The sequence below is a fragment of the Aptenodytes patagonicus genome, chromosome 16, assembly GCF_965638725.1.
Source record: "Aptenodytes patagonicus chromosome 16, bAptPat1.pri.cur, whole genome shotgun sequence".
NCBI lineage: Eukaryota > Metazoa > Chordata > Aves > Sphenisciformes > Spheniscidae > Aptenodytes > Aptenodytes patagonicus.
In genome coordinates this window covers 8,062,906-8,081,373 of record NC_134964.1, presented here as the reverse complement: position 1 = coordinate 8,081,373, position 18,468 = coordinate 8,062,906, and the positions used below count along the sequence as shown (strand labels likewise).

Sequence of the window (18,468 nt, the reverse complement as noted above, 5' to 3'; positions counted from 1 at the left end):
GCTCTCACGCATACTGCAAGCCATTGGCAGGTCTGTGCTGAAAAATAGCACAAGAGCACTGCCAGTCCTACTCAGAGTAGATCATCGAGTCGAGGAGAAGAACTTGTACAGGCCAACGAGGCACTTTCTGTGAACACTCGATTTACTTCAGAAATTATTTATGGTGTCTTGTTGAAATGTGTTTCCCCTGTCAGTAACTTCCTCTTCTGCCCCGGTCATATAAAAATGTAACGCTTGTTTCCGGCTTAACCACAAAGGTATTATGTATGGAAAATGAAACCTAGTCTGGAAAGTCAGTATGATAAACCCAAATTTTCAAGATGTTACAGTCTAGACAATTGGCAGAATGTACGGAAACTTAAAATTGTGCCAAAAGCTGAGGCCAAAGGAATAACCATTTAGTTCTGTGATAACAGGACAGCATTCTCTAGCAAAGAAACCTGGTGATCAAAACCCACAGTAGGACAAAAATGGCTATTTGAGACTCTGAATTCACCTTTGGGAAGGTTTCTAGGTTTTGTTTTTTGAAACAGAAGAGGGAATTCCAATCTGAAAGCTGTGTCAGGCCTTCACGTATCATCTGAAGCAGCCTCTAGGGAGATCATAAACTGATCTGTGGATTCCATTTTCCTCTTGCCCTTTCATACGGTGGCCTTCTGGAGCCGGCAGTGTTGAGTTCCAAGTACTGATTTAGTCTTTAGCAAACTGGAGCTAAGTTCGGTGACTTGAGTTCTTGTAACTAGGACATGCCAGCGCAATTCCTGCCACTAAATTAATAAAAGGTTTTAAAGTAACGTACTATATGCGATAGAAAAATAAAGTTTATTCAGTGCAGCATCCATTTCTTTTTAAAATCACTCAAAAAAACCGTCATGATCCTAACTTTTCAATTTCTGTGCAAGCTTGTCCTAACAATGCAAAACCATTTTGAAGAAACTACCAGAATGGAAGCTGGTATCCGAGATCGTTCCAGCAGGGCATGGTTCGTGGGTTTGGCACTTTGTTGGATTTACAGTATGTTTCTGTTAAAATGGTCAAGCGTGAAACAACTAATGATGTTATTTTTAAAAGGGATACAGGGTTTTAAGGGATTAGGGTCTTTTAGTTTTCAGTTACTAAGCGGAACAATTATGGCACCTGAAAGCCAATATTCCTTTGCTACCAACAAGAAAACTGAATCTGCTACAGTTAGTCTGTCTTGAAGAGTGTTAGTGCAGTCACAAAGCCTAGAGAGCTTTTTATAGACATATCTGAAAGGTGGGTTGCGTAGCATGGTTTTGTATAAAAGATCACATTTCTTGAATGTGTTTGGGTGGGGAAAAAAAAAGTATAGAATGCCTTCCTTTTACCTTCCTTTTCTATTCAGTGTCCTCACAATGTGGGGACAACACAACAAAAATTCCCTTTCCGTGCTTCTTCAAACGTGCCGTCACTGCCTTGTCTGATCCGTTTCTGTTCCTTCTCCTTCCCCTATACCAATGTCAGAGAAGATTTAAAGACTGGCCAGAGACTCCCCGTTCTGTCTGTGCAATGAGCAGCAGAGCCGACCCCATTCTTGATTGCTGCCGTAAATATGATCAACAGTTCTATCGTGTTTTCCTCAACCAGCAAGAATGGCACCTTGAACTTCCATAGATGAAGCACAAGGACAGGGAAGCGGGGTAAATGGAAGAAAAAAAGTAAAATAAATAAAATAAACTTGTGAAGAGCTTCCTATGTTGCTAGCGTTGCATTTTAAAGATGGCTAACATGTTTCAAAATAGTCCCCTAAGTCTACCCACTCTGCTTCATAGGTCATCTGGAAACTTACACTGTTTCTTTTATACACAGGATGGACGCTCTTTCAGGAGATTCTACTAAACCTAATATCCGTCCTCTCCGTGTTGCTTGTAATATTTTTCAATGCTGCAGGGAAACTGTACTGAAAACCGTGTATGTAAACGTAGGCTAACTTTGTTTGCTCACGGTCTGCCAGGATCGATTCTGCTCGTTTTATTTTCTTTTAGTACTACCTTGGAACACCGCTTGTGTGATCTGCTGAGGACAGTATCTGTAACGTGCCTTCCCACGTACAGTATTTCCGGATGATAATTACAAAGATTACAGGTTTAGACAAAACTCAGAAATACATTTACATAAATCAAAGTAACAGATATTATCAAAATTAAATTAGGGCTGAGCCAATTAATCTAAAAATCTAAAAAAGTAAGAAATTCAAAACCCTAATGGAGACCTTTAAGTTCCTGAGATTTTTCTCCATCTCAAACTCTTTCCCCTTCACAAAGAACACAGAAAGGGAAATTATATTTAGCTGCACGACACAGCGATTTCACCAATATTGGCTGAAAACATACATCTAATTCCACTTTTCTCAAAATATATTCTTCCTATATCTCTTCCAAGTGAGCAGTTTCTGGTGATGCATAGCAAGACTCTACTTGTGTTTATAAAAGCTTTTTAGTTTACATAAAAAGTATAACCACAATGCTCCACCTTTTACTGATAAAGCTAATTTTCCGATAAAAGGTTGTCTAGCTCATCAGCTTCCAGCGAGACCTGATGAGCTGACCAGCCTCCACTTCATAAAGCAGACGGCCCAGCCCTAAACTAGTTCTATTTCTAAAATAAATAGTGTTGAAAATCTTTCTTTTCTAAATGTGTTGTCAGTTTCCCATCATGCTCACACACATGTTTCTGGGTTAGTTACAACCTCGCCGTTTTTTTCAGGCTCATCTTTCAGAAACTGCTCCACTTCAATAGAGTCCACCTTGGCATCTTCAGGAGCTTTGTCTTCAGATTTGTTCAACTCCTCTCTTTCTGCTGCTTCTTCTTTTGTATGTGGTTCTTCTGGTTTTTTCTTAATGCAGAAGAAATTTCCCAAGGCCAATACGAGTGCTGAGGTGGTAACTTCAATTCCAGCAATAATAAAAACAAACATGTACCTCCCTGTTGCATCCAAGAGTTTTCCTGAAAAAGACAACATTCCAGGTAATTAACAAAAGTGATTATCTTGCAATTAATTTTTTTCTGCTTTTTTTAAACATTTAAATGACTCCTGTCTAGAAGCACCATGACTATCTAAGCAAGTTTTTTGAAGTAGCATTTTAACAAGTTTATAACAAAATATTTCTCAGTTATTTCAGTTCAGTTTAACACTCACTGGCATTACGTCACATCCCGAAACACATACTCCCCTGCACACAGAGCCATGCAGTTCAACTGGAATAAAACCAGCCTAGCCTTCATATGCAAGAGATGAGACAAGCGCCGTGCATTTCAGATCAAAATGTGTGCATCCATGGCCGGGACCTGTATCATCAGCCTCCTGTCGCTCCCAATCTCACTTCCTTTCCTGCACGGGCAGTGCAGTGCACCGTCTGCTTACAATGCAAATCTTATTTAATAGTTGGTCTGGAGTAATTGATTCTGATGCTTTAGTCAAGCTAAATTTTCACAGGACTTGGTGGAGGTGAAAGAACGGGAGGGAGGACGTGAAGGAAGCGCCTCACCAAACCTGAAGATCAGAGGAAGTAGTGCATAGTACTGTTTTTTCCATGAGGGGTTTTGTCACAGTAAAGATACTTGATGCTTTTCAGTGCCTGCTATAAACAGTAAACATTTTATGGAAGTGAACTGGTGGGTTTTGGGTGGGGTTTTTTTTTTCAGTGCAGGGTCTGTAAAATTTATGTTCTTTGATTAGTAATTAATTCGCAATTTTGAATTCAAATTAATGAATTTCAATATTTTGTAATGTCTCCTTATTCTTGGGTTGTGAGATGTGTACAGTAGAGGCAGTCGACCTTCCTTAAAACAGTCCAGTTTTATAGTCCTCCTTGTAAGATTTTTTTTTCCCCTCCCTCTTCTGACGTTTTCTTTCCTCCAAATCTACCATGGGTATAGAGAATCTATCCTAGTACTTTCCAAAGAAAATTGACGGCTTTCATGTTCTGAATCCCAACTCCAAAGAGGTCTGAACTTCACAAAAGTTATTCACTGTGTGCGTAAAGCTCATCTCATACAATATTAGCCATCTACTAATAAGAGGGCCAGCGTAGGCTTTCAGTGGAGAAAGAGCAGCATCTCCAGATGGCAATTCAACCAATCCTGAAATAGAGCCAAGAAGGAAAAGATTCATCCCACCCTGTCTTGGACTATTTCAGATTGTAAGTGCAGAAAGTCAATGAAGCATGCGCAACGCTAGCACAATACACGCTTCTCGAGTGACTCATGTTGTCTTTTTCTCTGCTCCCTTATCATACAATTTGTGTAAATGGATGCAACGCAAATGATTCTGAATTCTGAACTAAATGGAATACTTACCCGCTGATGGCGGACCAATTAGAACGGCCATAGCTTCTGCCAGGAGCACTAAACCGATAGCACTGGAAAACTTCTGAGTGCCAACGATAGCCATGAGAACTTCAAACTGAAGAGCACCTACCATTCCGTAAGAAATGCCAAAGAAAATGCAAAAGACCACCAGGCCACCATAATCAACAGACATAGAACCCATGAGATCTGTAAAGCCATTGAAAATCATAGCAAAACTGAAGAGGTAGACGCAGCGTGGTCTAACCCATTTAAGACCAGCTACCATTCCACAAATAGGCCGAGCAAAGATATCAATGAATCCCAGAATAGTCAGAAGAAAAGCTGCTTTGGTGTCTTGATACCCTAGATCCTTGGCATAACTCACAACGAAAACGGGGGGAACAAAGAGGCCAAGCACCATGATAGATGCTGCTAGCGTGTAGATTACAAAACCGCCATCTTTAAACACACTGAAATCCAGAAGTTTTTTCTTCACTTTCTTCTCAGCTGGTTCTTTGGTAGCTTCAGACTTTTTGGGTGGCTCCAAAGGTCTCATTAATGCTCCACATACACAGCAGTTGAGCAGCATCCCACCCAGTATAAGGAATCCTCCCCTCCAGCCATACTCGTGTTGTAGTATCTGCCCCAACGGTGAGAGAGCACAAAGAAACACTGGACTCCCCGCAGCGGATAGCCCATTGGCTAAGGGCCGGCGTTTGTCAAAGTAACGGTTTAACATGATGAGCGAAGGCTGAAAGTTTAGTGCCAGACCCAAACCTGTAACAGAAGGTACATAAAAATTAATACTGGCCTACAATATCACTATTAAAAAAATTCTAATTACAGTTTTTCTGTTACATGACTTAAGAGAAAAGAGTTTTATTTCAAATGGACAAAAGAATTCTAAGATAACATTTGTAAAAGCATTCCACCTCCACAATATTCTTGTACTCTATGGTTACAGTTATTATAGCAGCGGCTATTAAACATACCAGAAAAATTAACATTCATTAAAAAATAAATGACAGTTCTAATTCCACATTTATCTGCCAACTTTCTAAAAGCCCATTCGGATGATCCTGATGATTCAGATATTTGTCACTTCTACAAAACTTCAACCTAAAGCTAAGACGTTAGCTAACTCATTTTCAGCCATGCACGCTACTTACCAGTAATCACGCCTGCCGTTAGATAGATCTGAATGATGCTCGTGCAGAAGGAGGCTATCACCATCCCCATTGAGGCAAAAAGGCCACCCACCAGCATGACAGGGCGACAGCCGAAGCGATTGACACACACACTGCAGAGTGGACCTAGGCAAGAAGAGCAAGTTACAGTTGCTAAGATAAACCAATTTTTGCAATTGATTTTACGTCAGTTTGCATTTCTTCTTTGGTGGACTTGGCAGCGCTAGGTTTACGGTTGGACTCGATGATCTTAAAGGTCTTTTCCAACCTAAATGATGCTACGATTCTTTCTGTACTTTGTCCATACTGTCAGGCCAATCTGGAAGAGCGTTCTTTCCTCTGTAGTCAAATACTTGGTCTTTTTTGTCTTCAGAGTGCTACGCAATTTTTCTTTTTCATCGTCTTTAGTAGCTACTGACTTACAGAGATTTAATTTTATATGCAAGCTGGATGTGCTTAAATAACTTTTGGATTTATGTCATTAATAGTAATTCTTCTCTGGCATGCCTTACTTGCACACAAGTAATGATAAGCCATCATGATTCATGCTGTAAATGGCTGTATGATTTACAAACGTCATTGTATGATGCAATACTGTTTCAAAAACAGAGAACTACCTACCTGTTCCGTAAAGCATGGCCAACAGAATGGAGGAAATCCATGCAGTGTCACTGTATCCAATGCCAAATTCCCGGATGAGTTCTTTAAAGAAGACACTAACTGCCTTAGGAAAGGCATAGGAGAATCCTGTGATGATAAAACAGCCGAAAAGGACGGCCCAGCCCCAGCCTCCATCAGGGGCTTTAACACCAGATGGACCGTCGTCAGCTACTACAGCTCCCATGATGAAGCTTGAGTGTTCCCTAAGAAACAAAAAGCAATTACAGTCTGTAGACATTGGGGCAGTTATCTAACCAAAATCATCTAACCAAAATAGGCAGAAATTGCCCTGCAGTTAAAGTTACAAATAAGATACGGGACTATTTTAAATACAAATCTTGAAGATGCAGTGCAATTTTAACTATTCCTTGTTCAGGTTTAGTCCTTACAAAGCTTGCAAAAAACACATAAAAATGAGATAAGCACAGTTGAGTTTTAAATGAACGTCCCCTCACAGCGCTCTCAAAGTCAAAACTGGATTTCAACCAAAATCACTGTTTCATAGAAAAACTGCAGCCACTACAGCAGTTCAGGGGTGTATTTGACTTTCACAAATATGTAATAACTACTGCATTGAAGTCTGTGGGATTTTTGTTACAAGAGCTTGTTATACGAACCTCCTGGACTATCCAGTTAGGAAACCTGGATGCAAAATCCTGGTGCATCACAAGCATTCCGTGCAACAGTGGACAAATCACCCAGGCTTTTTGTTCCCTGCTGAGGACAGCAATACAGCCCCGATGCACTGCTATCTTGAAAAGATAGGCAGATCCCTTTGAGCTTCTGATGAGCTATCAGTTTTCACGCATCAAGTAAGTACCTAAACTAAACTGCAGCGAAAATCTGCATGGGCAGTTTTTGTGGATGATGGGAGTTAGTAACTGCAGCAATGCTCAGTATCACTGTCTGCCTGAAGCAAATACTTTCCGTTGTTGTTGTTATTACATTATCAGTGGATTTTTTTAATATTTTTATTTGATGAATCTTATCTTTCACATCTTCCGTATGCAGCCGCGCCTTTGCATCTAAAAAAATTTTTTCCGTGAGAATGTTCTGTACTAGACAGTAATGCTGCAAAGTTCTAAAAGAGAGAGATGTGGGGGGAAAAGAAGACACTGAAAGGGCAGATGAAGCGTCCCTGTACGTGAAGAGCGCAGGGAGGAATTGCATCACAGCAGTTAGGTTTTTGTAGGGTCTGTGTATTATAGAAGTCTTGGAAAAAAGTAAGCTTCAAACAAGTTATACATTAACTCTTACATGTACAAAAATTGGCCGTTCCTTTAAAATGCAATTGATTACTGCTATTGGGTCAATGTTTCCCTACGATAGTACCTAAAAGAGGAGCGCAAGCACAGTTGCACATCAGAGATGTTCTTCACTAAAGAATGCTTCTGCTTTCAGCAGTACAGGTCTGCACGGTGACTGTTGTGCACTGGGAGCTACGTAGTCCTTACAGCTCCATTTCAGAACCAGGCTATGTATGGCACAGCAATCCGGTCGACGCAGACTTGTCTAGACAACTGAGCACCGAATGCGTGGTTGTTAATAGGCCCATACGTATGAACGTACTTACTATGGCATTTAGACCAGCACTCCCACTTCTTGGAAGAAACTTTATATACATGACGCAGAAACAAACCTGGCCGTGACTCTAGCTGTTCTACTACCCTGGGCTGTACAGGAAGGACGGTGAGCCTCGTACTACTGGCTTCACCTCTTGTTTTCTGGAAATCGCATATAAACAGAAAACAATTTGTCTTAAGTCCGTACAACTAGAACCTAAAATGGTTCAACAAGAAGTGAAAGAGAATACCTCAATAAAACTGGACATCTAGGTGCTTGCTACTACAGATGGCCGATGCGCTGACTGCTGTAGGAGTGTGTAAAAATGCATAGCTTGTTGGACTGGGCAGTTTCTGCACCAGGCTTTGGGCTGCTAAATCGAAGTCTTAAGATGCATCTCTGCCAACCTGCCCGACGCTGGGATCTCTCCACCCTTCCAAACCGTTTTTCCCAGTAACTTCGGTACGATACAAGGTATAAGGCATTCTTCAAAAAAGGATTGTGATTTTTTAAAGCAAGAACCAGACAGCACAGAGTAGGTGCACAAAGCGTAATCCTTCGTGACACTGGTAGCTCTGTAATGTTAATGGTAACAGGGAAAACACCAATTCAAGTATCTCGACTCAAGTGTGTAAAGAACAGGAAGAAGATGTAAAACTGAAGGAGTCCGGGGGGCAGGAGGAATCGTCACTCCCGCTACTTCCAAATTCAGTCAGAACATTTCATTTGGAATGAATGTTTGAAATGCTGGGGGAAGGGTTGTGTAAGTTTTATTCTTTTGTATGAACCATCCAGTGGCGACGCAGAGTCAGTAATAATTCGTGAGCACCTTTTGTTGAAAAATAGCGATCGGCAGTTTCTCCGGACTGCTTACGCAGCGCTGGATCGGAATATTCGGCCCTAGGAAGGAATGGCTCACGGCGTTCCCCTCCGGGACGCCTCCTGCACGCAGGCAGGGACACTCTCCTTCACTGAGCGCGCAGCAAGGATGTTCGAAGGGCAGTCTCGGCGGACCTACACTGCCGGACCCCGGCGGTCACGTACATCCAAGCCACCTCAAGTGGCAGGTGGCTTTCGAGACGAACCGCCGTTAAAAGCTACTCGGCAGCACGCTCGTTCCTTCCGGGAGGGAACTGCCCGAGCTCCGCCGAGTTTCTCCGGGGGAGGGCAGGGAGTTAACCCGGCAGCCGGCGCCCCGCGCCCGACGCGGAGGCAGGCCCGGCCTCCCGCCACGCCGCCTGCCGCCGAGCTGCGAGCCTCCGGGCCGAGGCCGCGCGGAGCCGCCTCCGCCCCACGAGCCGCGCCAGGCCGCCGCGCCCCGCGGGCCGGGGCCCGCCGGCGGTGGCCCGGGGCCAGGGCCCGCTCGCCGCGGCCCCGCGTGACCCGGCCACCGTGACGTGCGGCGGCGCCGGCCACCCCAGCGGGGCGGGCGCGCGCGCGCGCGCTGGCGGTCTCCGCACTGAGACGTGCAGGACGTGACCGGGCGGATGGGCGGGGCGCCTACCCCTAACTGCGGCAGAGGCGGCCGGCCGCGCTTCTTTCGAGCCGCGCGCCCGCCCCGCGCGGCGCGGCGCGGTTTCCCCGCCTTGCGCGCGGCGGCCCGGCGCGGGCGGGGGTGAGGCCGCGCTCCCGCGCAGTGCTCGCCAGGCGCTCCGCGGGGGCCGGGTCGCTCAGAAGCGGTGGAAGCGCCCTCCTCCCGGGCCCTTCTCGCGCTCCTCCGTGCCCAGCGGAGCAGGTCAACCTGCGAGAGACGTGCTTCGTTCCACCCGGCCCACGGGACTTGCCAGCCTCCCGCGCCCCAAGCGGAACGGTCTCCGAAGGGGAGAGATGTTCCGCTGTGAGGAAGGAGCTAGACGCGCAGATGCGGGGGAACCTGGCCTGCTGCCAGCGCTTCATAAAAATAGGCCTGCGGGGCAACAGTAACATCCGTTTACTCTTCTTTACATCATGTCTGTTGCCACGTTTGGCTGAAAATCGCCGTAAACCAACATACCAGCCCTTCAAACGCCATCCTTTTAAGATCGGTCTGCATGTGCGCACGCACGCGTCAATCTTGTTCATCTGGTTTAGGCCACCAGTACTTCATGTTAACACATCAGAAGACCGTTAACCAGAACTGAACGAACCCTGTCCCTCTGAACACTGCAGAAGATGCACTGCATCCTGTTCCCTTCCTGCCGTTGCAGCATGCCTTGCTCGGCTAGACGGCATTCACCTCCTTAAGAATAAGGAAGTGGTGGAGAGGTTCCCGTGTGAAACGTGCAAACTAGGGTTAGCGTCAGAAGGGGAGGGCTCGTGGTTGATTTGCACAGGCAAAATTTTTACTTGTAACTTCGCTTCAGTACCAGGATGCTGCCACTGAAGGATGCAGCCTGCTAAGACAGGAGGCTACCGCCTAACGATTGCAACAGTTTGCTTTGCTTTCTGCTTTTGCTAGCTCAGCCCTGTTTAGAGGCAAAGGATTACATTTAACTGGCTGCAGCTCCGTTTCGGTATCTCCACAACAGACGTGATAGTATTGTCAGTATTTATTCCAGATTCCTCCTATCGTAAATGGGTTCTTGCTTTGGCAACGTGTAAAACAAAGGGAGCAAATGTAGTCAAATCTGCAGGGTTTCATGCTCCTGAGATGATCTTCCCGTTGCCATGGAAACTAATACAGGATCAGTTAGGAGGAAATACTCGGTGATTGTAGGTAGTATGGTGGGCGGTGTGTTTGGTGCAATGGTGCGGCATACATAAAAGGAGAGCATTTGTATTACAAAAAGGAGCAGCGAGGAATGGCAAGAATCTAATATCGGTGTTTAGCCAATACCCTTATTGGCCACGTAGCAGCACTTCATGGTCAGCAGTACGGGTAGGAAGGACATTTGTCAGTATGTAGGCTGACCTATATAGCTTGAGAACCTCCCCCAAATTAATTTAACTATGGCAGAAATCCACCCAACCTTGAATTCCTAGGATAGAAATAAATAAAGGTTACCAAAAATAAAACATGAACTTCCGTGTAGGGAACCCAGTTCAGACTGGAATTCAGTCTGGAACCCCGCTAGGTTGAGCTGTACGATTACAAACTGAGGAAGACGGTCTAAGCTGAGCCATGTAGAGATCCCCCTTCAGTTTCTTATCTGTGGAATGAAGAGAATGACTCTCTCTTTACAGGGTGCTGGGAGTATGGATACGCTGAAAAGCGTAGACTGCTCAATACTGTGTTAATAGCAGTCATAAACCTCCGATATTTGCCCAAGGGTATTAAAATCTAAGCAGACGAAACAAAAGATGTATGTTATCCTTGGTTTTGAGTGAAGAATCCTAAGACTAATCAACTCTACTGAAATTTTGCAGGAAATGACCCCTGCAAAAATGATTTTCTTTTAATATCCTCCAGACCCTGGTGATAGCCCTCTACAGATAAAACAACTTCCCTTTGCATTGACATCACTGACATCTGCCTATTCAGCATGACTTTAACTCTTTCCTCATGCTCTAAAGCACTAATGCATATATCTTCAGTTCGAATTTTATTTATTACAACTCATTCTCAGGTACTTCGGACAAGCCATTTTGATGGGCCGCTGGTATGACACAGTAGTGCATTTCCTGTGGCTTACCTGCTTAAATGTCAGCCAATTGAATTATACATTTGTTTCCAAAGGCTGCTGCAAACTCCTGTTCCCTACAAAATCATTACCGTATTTACCGATGCCTGTCCTGACCTGTCGTCCTCCCCGCAGTGACTTTCACTCTCCCATTTTGGCCTCCTCTGTTTTATCGGAGACAGTTTTCCGGTTCCGCTGCATCTGCCTTTCTTAAGGGTTTGCCAGCTTTCACCGTTCTCTCATCTCTCTCTCAAAACTCCTAGGATAAACCACACGGTAATTCTGCGCTGTCTGTAGCTGTAGGTGATGCTCCATACCAACGCTTACTATCAATCAATCTCCAGTCCCCACTTAGCCTCAAACCATTTTAGTGTTCACTGCTACAGCACAGTAAGTAACGTACATCACAAGTTCCTAGCAGACTGCAGTGACACAGTAGATTCACACTGCAATTTTATGTGTAGCAAATAATACTAACCAGTGTAGATTCTATTATCTGGGTGAAGTGCACTACAGGGGAAGTTGTGCTTATGTATTTATTTTTTTATTTCTATAATGAAAATGTTAGAATCCTGTTCTTTACATCATCTGGGAAAATCAGATTATATTACCGTTTTGGTTTCTTGGGGTTTTTTTTTCTTTTTCCTTAATGAGCGTGTCACCAACAAGTACCCCTAACTTACACTGGGCCATAAGCAAAAGAATAAGCCGCGGATCTGCATACTAACTTTACGTTTAAAGAGGAAGTATTAGCGTGGCCGCCTTCTTAACAAGAAAGAAACAGCTTTTAGTCTTGAGATAAATACTTGTATAAATATTTTCTTTAATTACAAATACAACGGTAACTAACAGTTCAATCTTCCCAGGTACCACCTTTGAAACAAATATACTAGTTCTATAACAACAGCATTGCCAACCTCCCTAGTTATTGTCTCTATATCAAATGCCCATTTCTGGAGAAGTGGACTTATTTTTCTAAAGCCTATGGGGTTTTTTACACCACATCCATTACCATAAGTGCATTAATGTCAGCATCACAGCGGCACCTTAAGACCAGACAGCATATGTGTGCACAGAAAAAGCAACAAACATACCTTGAGTTGCACTTGAATTACCTGGCTGCTTTCCGTATGCTTTCAAAAATAGAAGTTGCAGAATCCCAACTTCAGTTGAATACTTACAATTCATTCTTCGTGCATCACGCAAATTAATTTCAGCCCTGCAGCTATGGTGGCTTTGCAATGTGTCGGAGCTTTAGAAAAACAGACATTCTTGCTAACTGTTTATAGTAGAGAAGTGTCCTTATTTTGTCTAGTACAAAACCAAAAAGTGACAGAGCTAGATAAATACTAATTAAGGGTCCAGTCCTGTCACCAGCTGGACATACGTGCTTATTTTTGCGGAATACCTGCATGCACGTGCACTGCATCTCAAGCTAGGTTAGCACACGTAGCTGAATATAGTGGGAAAAGATCATCTGGCTAAGAGGTGTCATTGTACACAATCACTTTGGAGAGTGCAGCTGCATAACATGGTGTCATACATCGAGATGCGTGAATTCCCACTTCAGTCACAATTTACAACGTCACCTTAGCATTTTTCCAATTTACCTTGAGTTATACTTCCGACTGAACCACAACAGGTGTGCTGTACTAGTAGATTCTGGTTTACATTTTTAAACTGCCAACTGCCACGCCTTAACTAACTACCGCTCCCTCTGAAATAAACATTGCAAAACCGTACATGACTTCCCTCCGTGACATCCTAAACTAAACGGTTTTCCAACCGCTTTACCCAAAAAGCACGCAAACCCGCTGCCCAAGAGTGCGTTTCCACAACCGGTGTCAACGGTCTGCGCCCGTGAGGAAGCTGTATTGCTACAATTCAGCCTCACCTTCGCGTGCTGTTTCTTTTCTCCACGGAACCGTTTAGAATAAGGAAAGCCGAAGACCTTCTCGTGGGGGTTACCAGCAGGAGCAAAACAGGGCTCTTTCCCAAGAGATGCAGAGGGGCTGCGGCGGCCCGCCCGCGGGGGAGGAGCGGGGTCGGGAGAACAATGGTGGCGGTCGCGGCGCCGCCAACGGCCACGGCCGCCCGCGCGGCGCTCCGGGGCAGGCACGTAGCCCGCGCCGCCCGGAGCCGAGACGGCTCCCGCGGAGCGCTCGGGTCGCCGCCGCCGCCGCCGCCAAGATGCTCACGCAGCCCGGAGAGGCGGCGGCGCGATTCCGCGTTCGAGCGCCTCAGAGCCCTCGCAGAACCGAGTAACGGAGCTCACGCCCGCGGCTGCGGCGATGTCCTTATGAGGAGACGGTCCCTCGGACTGCGCGTCCCTCGCTTTGGCGGATCTGAACTGTCACCGCTGTGACAAAGGGAACTCCGGAATGTACCCCGCGGGGCTCGACACCGAAATGAAAGGTGAGCAGCAGCGAAGGGATCGTGGAGGCGGGGCTGGACGCGGGGACCCTCGTCGCCCGGTACCGGCCTGAAGCCAGCGATGGCGGGAACAAAGCCCGAGCTGGCGGGTGCCTCACGAGCCACCCGCGCGGCACTGTACGTGCGCTGGGGCCGGCGGCACCGCGCGCCTAGGCGCGACCCGGCCGCCAAAGCGGTAAGCCGGGGGCAGCGCTCTCTCGCAGCAGCCGCAGCGGGTCTCGGCCGCCAGCACCGCTGAGCGCCCGGACAGCGCTGTCAGGCCGACGGCGGCGGGGACGCTGGGCGACCCGTACCGCAGCGTGGGTTTCCCGAGGAAGAAATGCGCCCGCCCGGCGCCACGCGCGGGGAGAAAGCCAGCCGGCGGGGGGGGCGCCCCGCCGCCCCACGTGAGATGGCGCCCAGGGGGGTGAGGACAGCCCGCGCCGTGCCAGGCGCCCCACCGGCGCCCCGCGCAGCCTCTGGGCGAGGGATGAAACCGCGACGCCCTCGCCCGAAGCTTCGGCCGCGCTCGAGCGCGTCCGCCGGCCCGGGCAGCCCCGCGCAGAGATGCGCCCTCGGCCCGCCCGGCGCTCCGGAGTCGGCTCACCCGCCTCCGGACCCCTCCGAGCTCCCCATGGCGTTCGCCCCCGGGCGCCAGCCGAGCACTCCGGAGCATCACGCACGACGGCCCCGCATCAGTACCTGAGTCACGTCCCGCGGCTCAGCGTGAGGATGCCCGTGCTCCTGCCGGGACCGCTGCCCCTTTCCCCGTGCGCCCGGACAGACCCGCCCCAGCCCGTCTGCGTCCCGCCGGCTGCGGAGCGCTCCGGCACGGCAGGTCGGTGGCTGCTCGCCCCTCCCACGCCGGAGCGGGGGCGCCCGGGTCCTAGCGCCGCCACGTGACCCCTTCCCGCCGCTACAGGTTCGCCCGCGCAGGGGCACGCCGGCCGCGTGCGGCCCCGCTCCGCCGGCGCGGCTGAGGCGGCGGCCGCCGGCCCGCCCGAAGCCGAGCCCCGCGGGCGCCTTGGGCCGTGCAGGCTAGCGCACAAGGCAGCCACACGAGCTCTCCGTTGCTGGCACAGAGCGCCACGCGGGCTTGGATCCTGCCCGCGTGGAACGCTGCCGCGGCCGCCGAGAGGAGCAGGACCTGAGCAATGGACTTAAACGTACAAATAGCCTTCCGTGGTTGAGGTTTGTTCTGTGCTGCCGTTTCTATTTTCCAGGGAGTGATCACAGTTTCTTCATTGTCTCCTCGCATAAGAAAGACTTCTATGAGCGTCCTGGGTTTTTTTTTTCCCCTTCTTCTTGGTCAGTTTGTGGTATTGTGCATTCTGCAGATAACTTCCTCATCCTTTACTGAGGCGGCACCGCCTGCAAATATGCCTGCTTGAGATCTCTCTCCTTTTGCATCCAGACGAAGTGAGCTTTCTGCACTGATCTGCTGTGGCTCTACTGCTATTTATACAAATGTTGACTTACAAAACTGAGTATGTGTTGATACTGCTATTATTAGCATCCATGCAAGTTGTGATGGGCTTTTAAAGTGCAGTACAGAAAGTAGCTCTCCTTAGGCTACTCGGGGCTTAGGAAATTCAGGAGTCGGTGCTCCACTCCTGTGCTTACAGCACACAATCCAGTGTGTAGGGGGAGTGATCGTCCCCCTGCACTCGGCACTGGTGAGGCCGCACCTCGAATACTGTGTTCGGTTTGGGCCCCTCACTACAAGAAGGACATCGAGGTGCTGGAGTGTGTCCAGAGAAGGGCAACGAGGCTGGTGAGGGGTCTGGAGAACAAGTCTGATGAGGAGCGGCTGAGGGAACTGAGGTTCCCTCAATCTGGTTTGGTTTGGCTTTTGATTCAGTTTTGCTGTAGTACCCATTTGTACCTGCTTAGGGATTCATTGCAGTAATGGGCAAAGATGAGCAAGGCCAGGTGGTTTGTTTTGGGTAGATAGCATGCAGCCAGTGAGACATACATTGCTAATCTTTCTTAAAGATCAGTAATCTTCCCTCAATCTTTTCCTGCAGAAAAGGAGGCTGAGGGGAGACCTCATCGCTCTCTACAACTACCTGAAAGGAGGTTGTAGCGAGGTGGGTGTCGGTCTCTTCTCCCAAGTAACAAGCAATAGGATGAGAGGAAATGGCCTCAAGTTGTGCCAGGGGAGGTTTAGATTGGATATTAGGAAATATTTATTCACCGAAAGGGTTGCCAAACCTTGGAACAGGCTGCCCAGGGAAGTGGTTGAGTCACCATCCCTGGAGGTATTTAAAACACGTGTAGATGTGGTGCTTAGGGACATAGTTTAGTGATAGACTTGGCAGTGCTAGGTTAGCGGTTGGACTCGATGATCTTAAAGGTCTTTTCCAAGGTAAATGATTCTATGATTCCTACCACCTGTGTGGAGGTACACAGGGGTAGGGTTCTAACTAGAAGAGGATAGGTAGGATACAGTATTGTCTTGTGAGAGCTATGGTGTTGCACAGATTAGTAGCTTCCAATATTTTAGAAGCTACTCGCTGAAATCAGTTAATACAGAGGGAGAATCTGAAACACTTTTGACACCATAGAAGTTTTTTCTTTTCCCTGCACATTATGTCTGGTTTGGCTTTTGATTCAGTTTTGCTGTAGTACCCATTTGTACCTGCTTAGGGATTCATTGCAGTAATGGGCAAAGATGAGCAAGGCCAGGTGGTTTGTTTTGGGTAGATAGCATACAGCCAGTGAGACATACGTTGCTAATCTTTCTTAAAGATCAGTAAAACCAGTTTTTGACTGTCTACCATTACCTGAATTTAGGCCATTCGCTTACAGGCTAGATGAAGGTAATTGCAGAAGAGCAAAAGCCGCTGATTCTTGTGGAGCTTCTGAAGCAAGCAGTGCAGTGCCTGAGGCCCAGCAAAATTGGTTAAGTCTAGGAGCTGAAGACATTTTTACGTTTCTTTACAGGTAATCTTGGTTTTCCAGGAAAAGGAAGTATGATCTCCATTGCCAGTCCCAAAGGACTGGGAAAACTACAGTTTTTGAGAGGGAGACAGTTTTATTTGTCATGACCCCACCCTCTGACTAATTTCTTAAGGAGGACAGTTCTATCCTGCAAAATCTTCTGCTTTGTTACTCCGCTTTACTTGAATCACTACATCATAGAAATGTATAGCCACCAGTAGAATTTTTAATGCAAACCTTAGAGGTATGTACTTTGTGAAGGTATTTTCAGGAGGGACAGAGGTGCCTAGGAATGGCGAGGAGTAACAGTGACAGTGAAGTTGGCAAAATACCTAAACCATCAGTATCTCTTACAGCTACTCAAATGATACAAGAGGCTAGATAAGGAAAGAGGTATTAACCAAACATGTTAAAAAGGCAAAAAAGAGGACTGGTGTGTCCTTCACATCTGTCAACATTGCCCCTACCAAAGCCCCGATCTCTCTGCAGCCTAGTCAGCAGAGTGCAACACGTGCTCTCTGGTTAGCGTTCAGTTGTAGAACACTCACACCATTTAAGAGGTCAGTGGGTTTTTTTTCTAGAGGCAGAAGAGTGTCACTGCAGTTGGTCTGTTTTTCAGAAGTGGACGTCCACAGGCATAGACCAGCTGCTGAGAAAAATGACCGGTGGACTGTGGTCTCACTTTTGTAGCTGACAGGTCCTGTTGTTTTTGAAGAATGCATTTTCTGAAAGAGATGTGTTCGGAGAGGATGACGTGCCAGGGTAAATGACACCCCCCAACATCTGCACCCAGATCATTGGACTTGATTCAGTATTCAACAAGGCAGTAGTGTAAGTGAGCAGAACACAGGGTTGCTGTGCTTGCAGAAGCCTGCACAGAGTCTGGATAACCTCATAAACACTTGGAACTGCGGTGAAGGCACAAAACCCGTATCTGTTAGGTGGAGTTATGTTGCATGTGTGTAAACATTAAATACGCTGCAGTACACTTAGGAGTAGAGGGAATATTAAAAGTGCAGTAAAGAGAACTCAAAACACAGTGACTTAAGGCATCTAACTACAGAAAGAGCTTTGAACTTTACAGTTCTAACAAAAAAAAATTTCTGCACTAAAAAAAAATTTCTGCATCTTAGTATAGTTCATCTGTAAGTATGCCACTTATTACAGATATCCTCAAAGTGGTGTTGAACTCATGAGGAATCATTAAATAGGCAAATTCTTTGTCCAGAGTAGACTGTGAAAGTCTTGGTTTAGTTTCTTGCTAAAGGGGATTCTTGATAGGAAAGTATAATGTCGTTGGGTTATACTTAATAGATGCTAGATTCGCTCCACTTCACTTATGGAGTCCTTCACTCCATAATTCCTTACTAGTTACCAAATGAATAAGGATCCTGGTGTGTTCTTTATTTACATATTTCATTTGACTTTGTTATTTTTTATTTTGCGCCTTTGCGGCAAGGAAGGCTAATGATATTCTGATATTCTGCCCTGAATAGAAGGGCACATTGCTGGCTCACGGCCAAGTTGTTGTCTTGGCAGGACCCTCAGCTTTCCAACTGTCTGGCCCCCAGGCTGTGCAGGTGCATGGGGTTATTCCTCACCAGGTGCAGGACTTTACATTTTCCTCTCTTGAGCTTCATGAGATTCCTAGATTGTTTTCATTAAAAACAGTGATGTAGTGAATCCAATAACTGTTTGCCATTCGCACCAGTAAAGACAGAAATTTTTGCCTGATCCGGCTTCCAAAAAAGGCAGAAGTGACTGGAGTGGTGTTGTTACAGAGTGTAAATAGG

At 46.7% G+C, this 18,468-nt stretch overlaps 2 protein-coding genes across 3 annotated transcripts in view; one reads left to right on the top strand and one right to left on the bottom strand.

The window, feature by feature from the left end:
- Window positions 1-803: 803 nt before the first annotated feature.
- On the bottom strand, window positions 804-14,566 carry SLC16A3 (solute carrier family 16 member 3). 2 transcript variants are annotated; one of them, XM_076353913.1, is made up of 5 exons: window positions 14,435-14,566; window positions 6,120-6,361; window positions 5,481-5,624; window positions 4,321-5,088; window positions 804-2,967 (listed from the first exon to the last, which is right to left on the bottom strand). In XM_076353913.1, exons 2-5 carry the CDS (start codon window positions 6,340-6,342, stop codon window positions 2,681-2,683), a joined length of 1,422 nt encoding a protein of 473 aa, XP_076210028.1. In that variant the 5' UTR covers window positions 6,343-6,361; window positions 14,435-14,566; the 3' UTR covers window positions 804-2,680. The 2 variants fall into 2 exon arrangements, with proteins under 2 accessions (XP_076210028.1, XP_076210030.1); XM_076353915.1 differs by lacking the exon at window positions 14,435-14,566 and adding an exon at window positions 13,215-13,347.
- CCDC57 (coiled-coil domain containing 57) overlaps window positions 13,533-18,468 on the top strand; it is a 52,085-nt gene continuing 47,149 nt past the window's right edge. The window contains exon 1 of the mRNA XM_076353904.1: window positions 13,533-13,735. The gene's annotated coding sequence lies outside the window, so the exon portion shown is untranslated. The remainder of the gene's footprint in view (window positions 13,736-18,468) is intronic.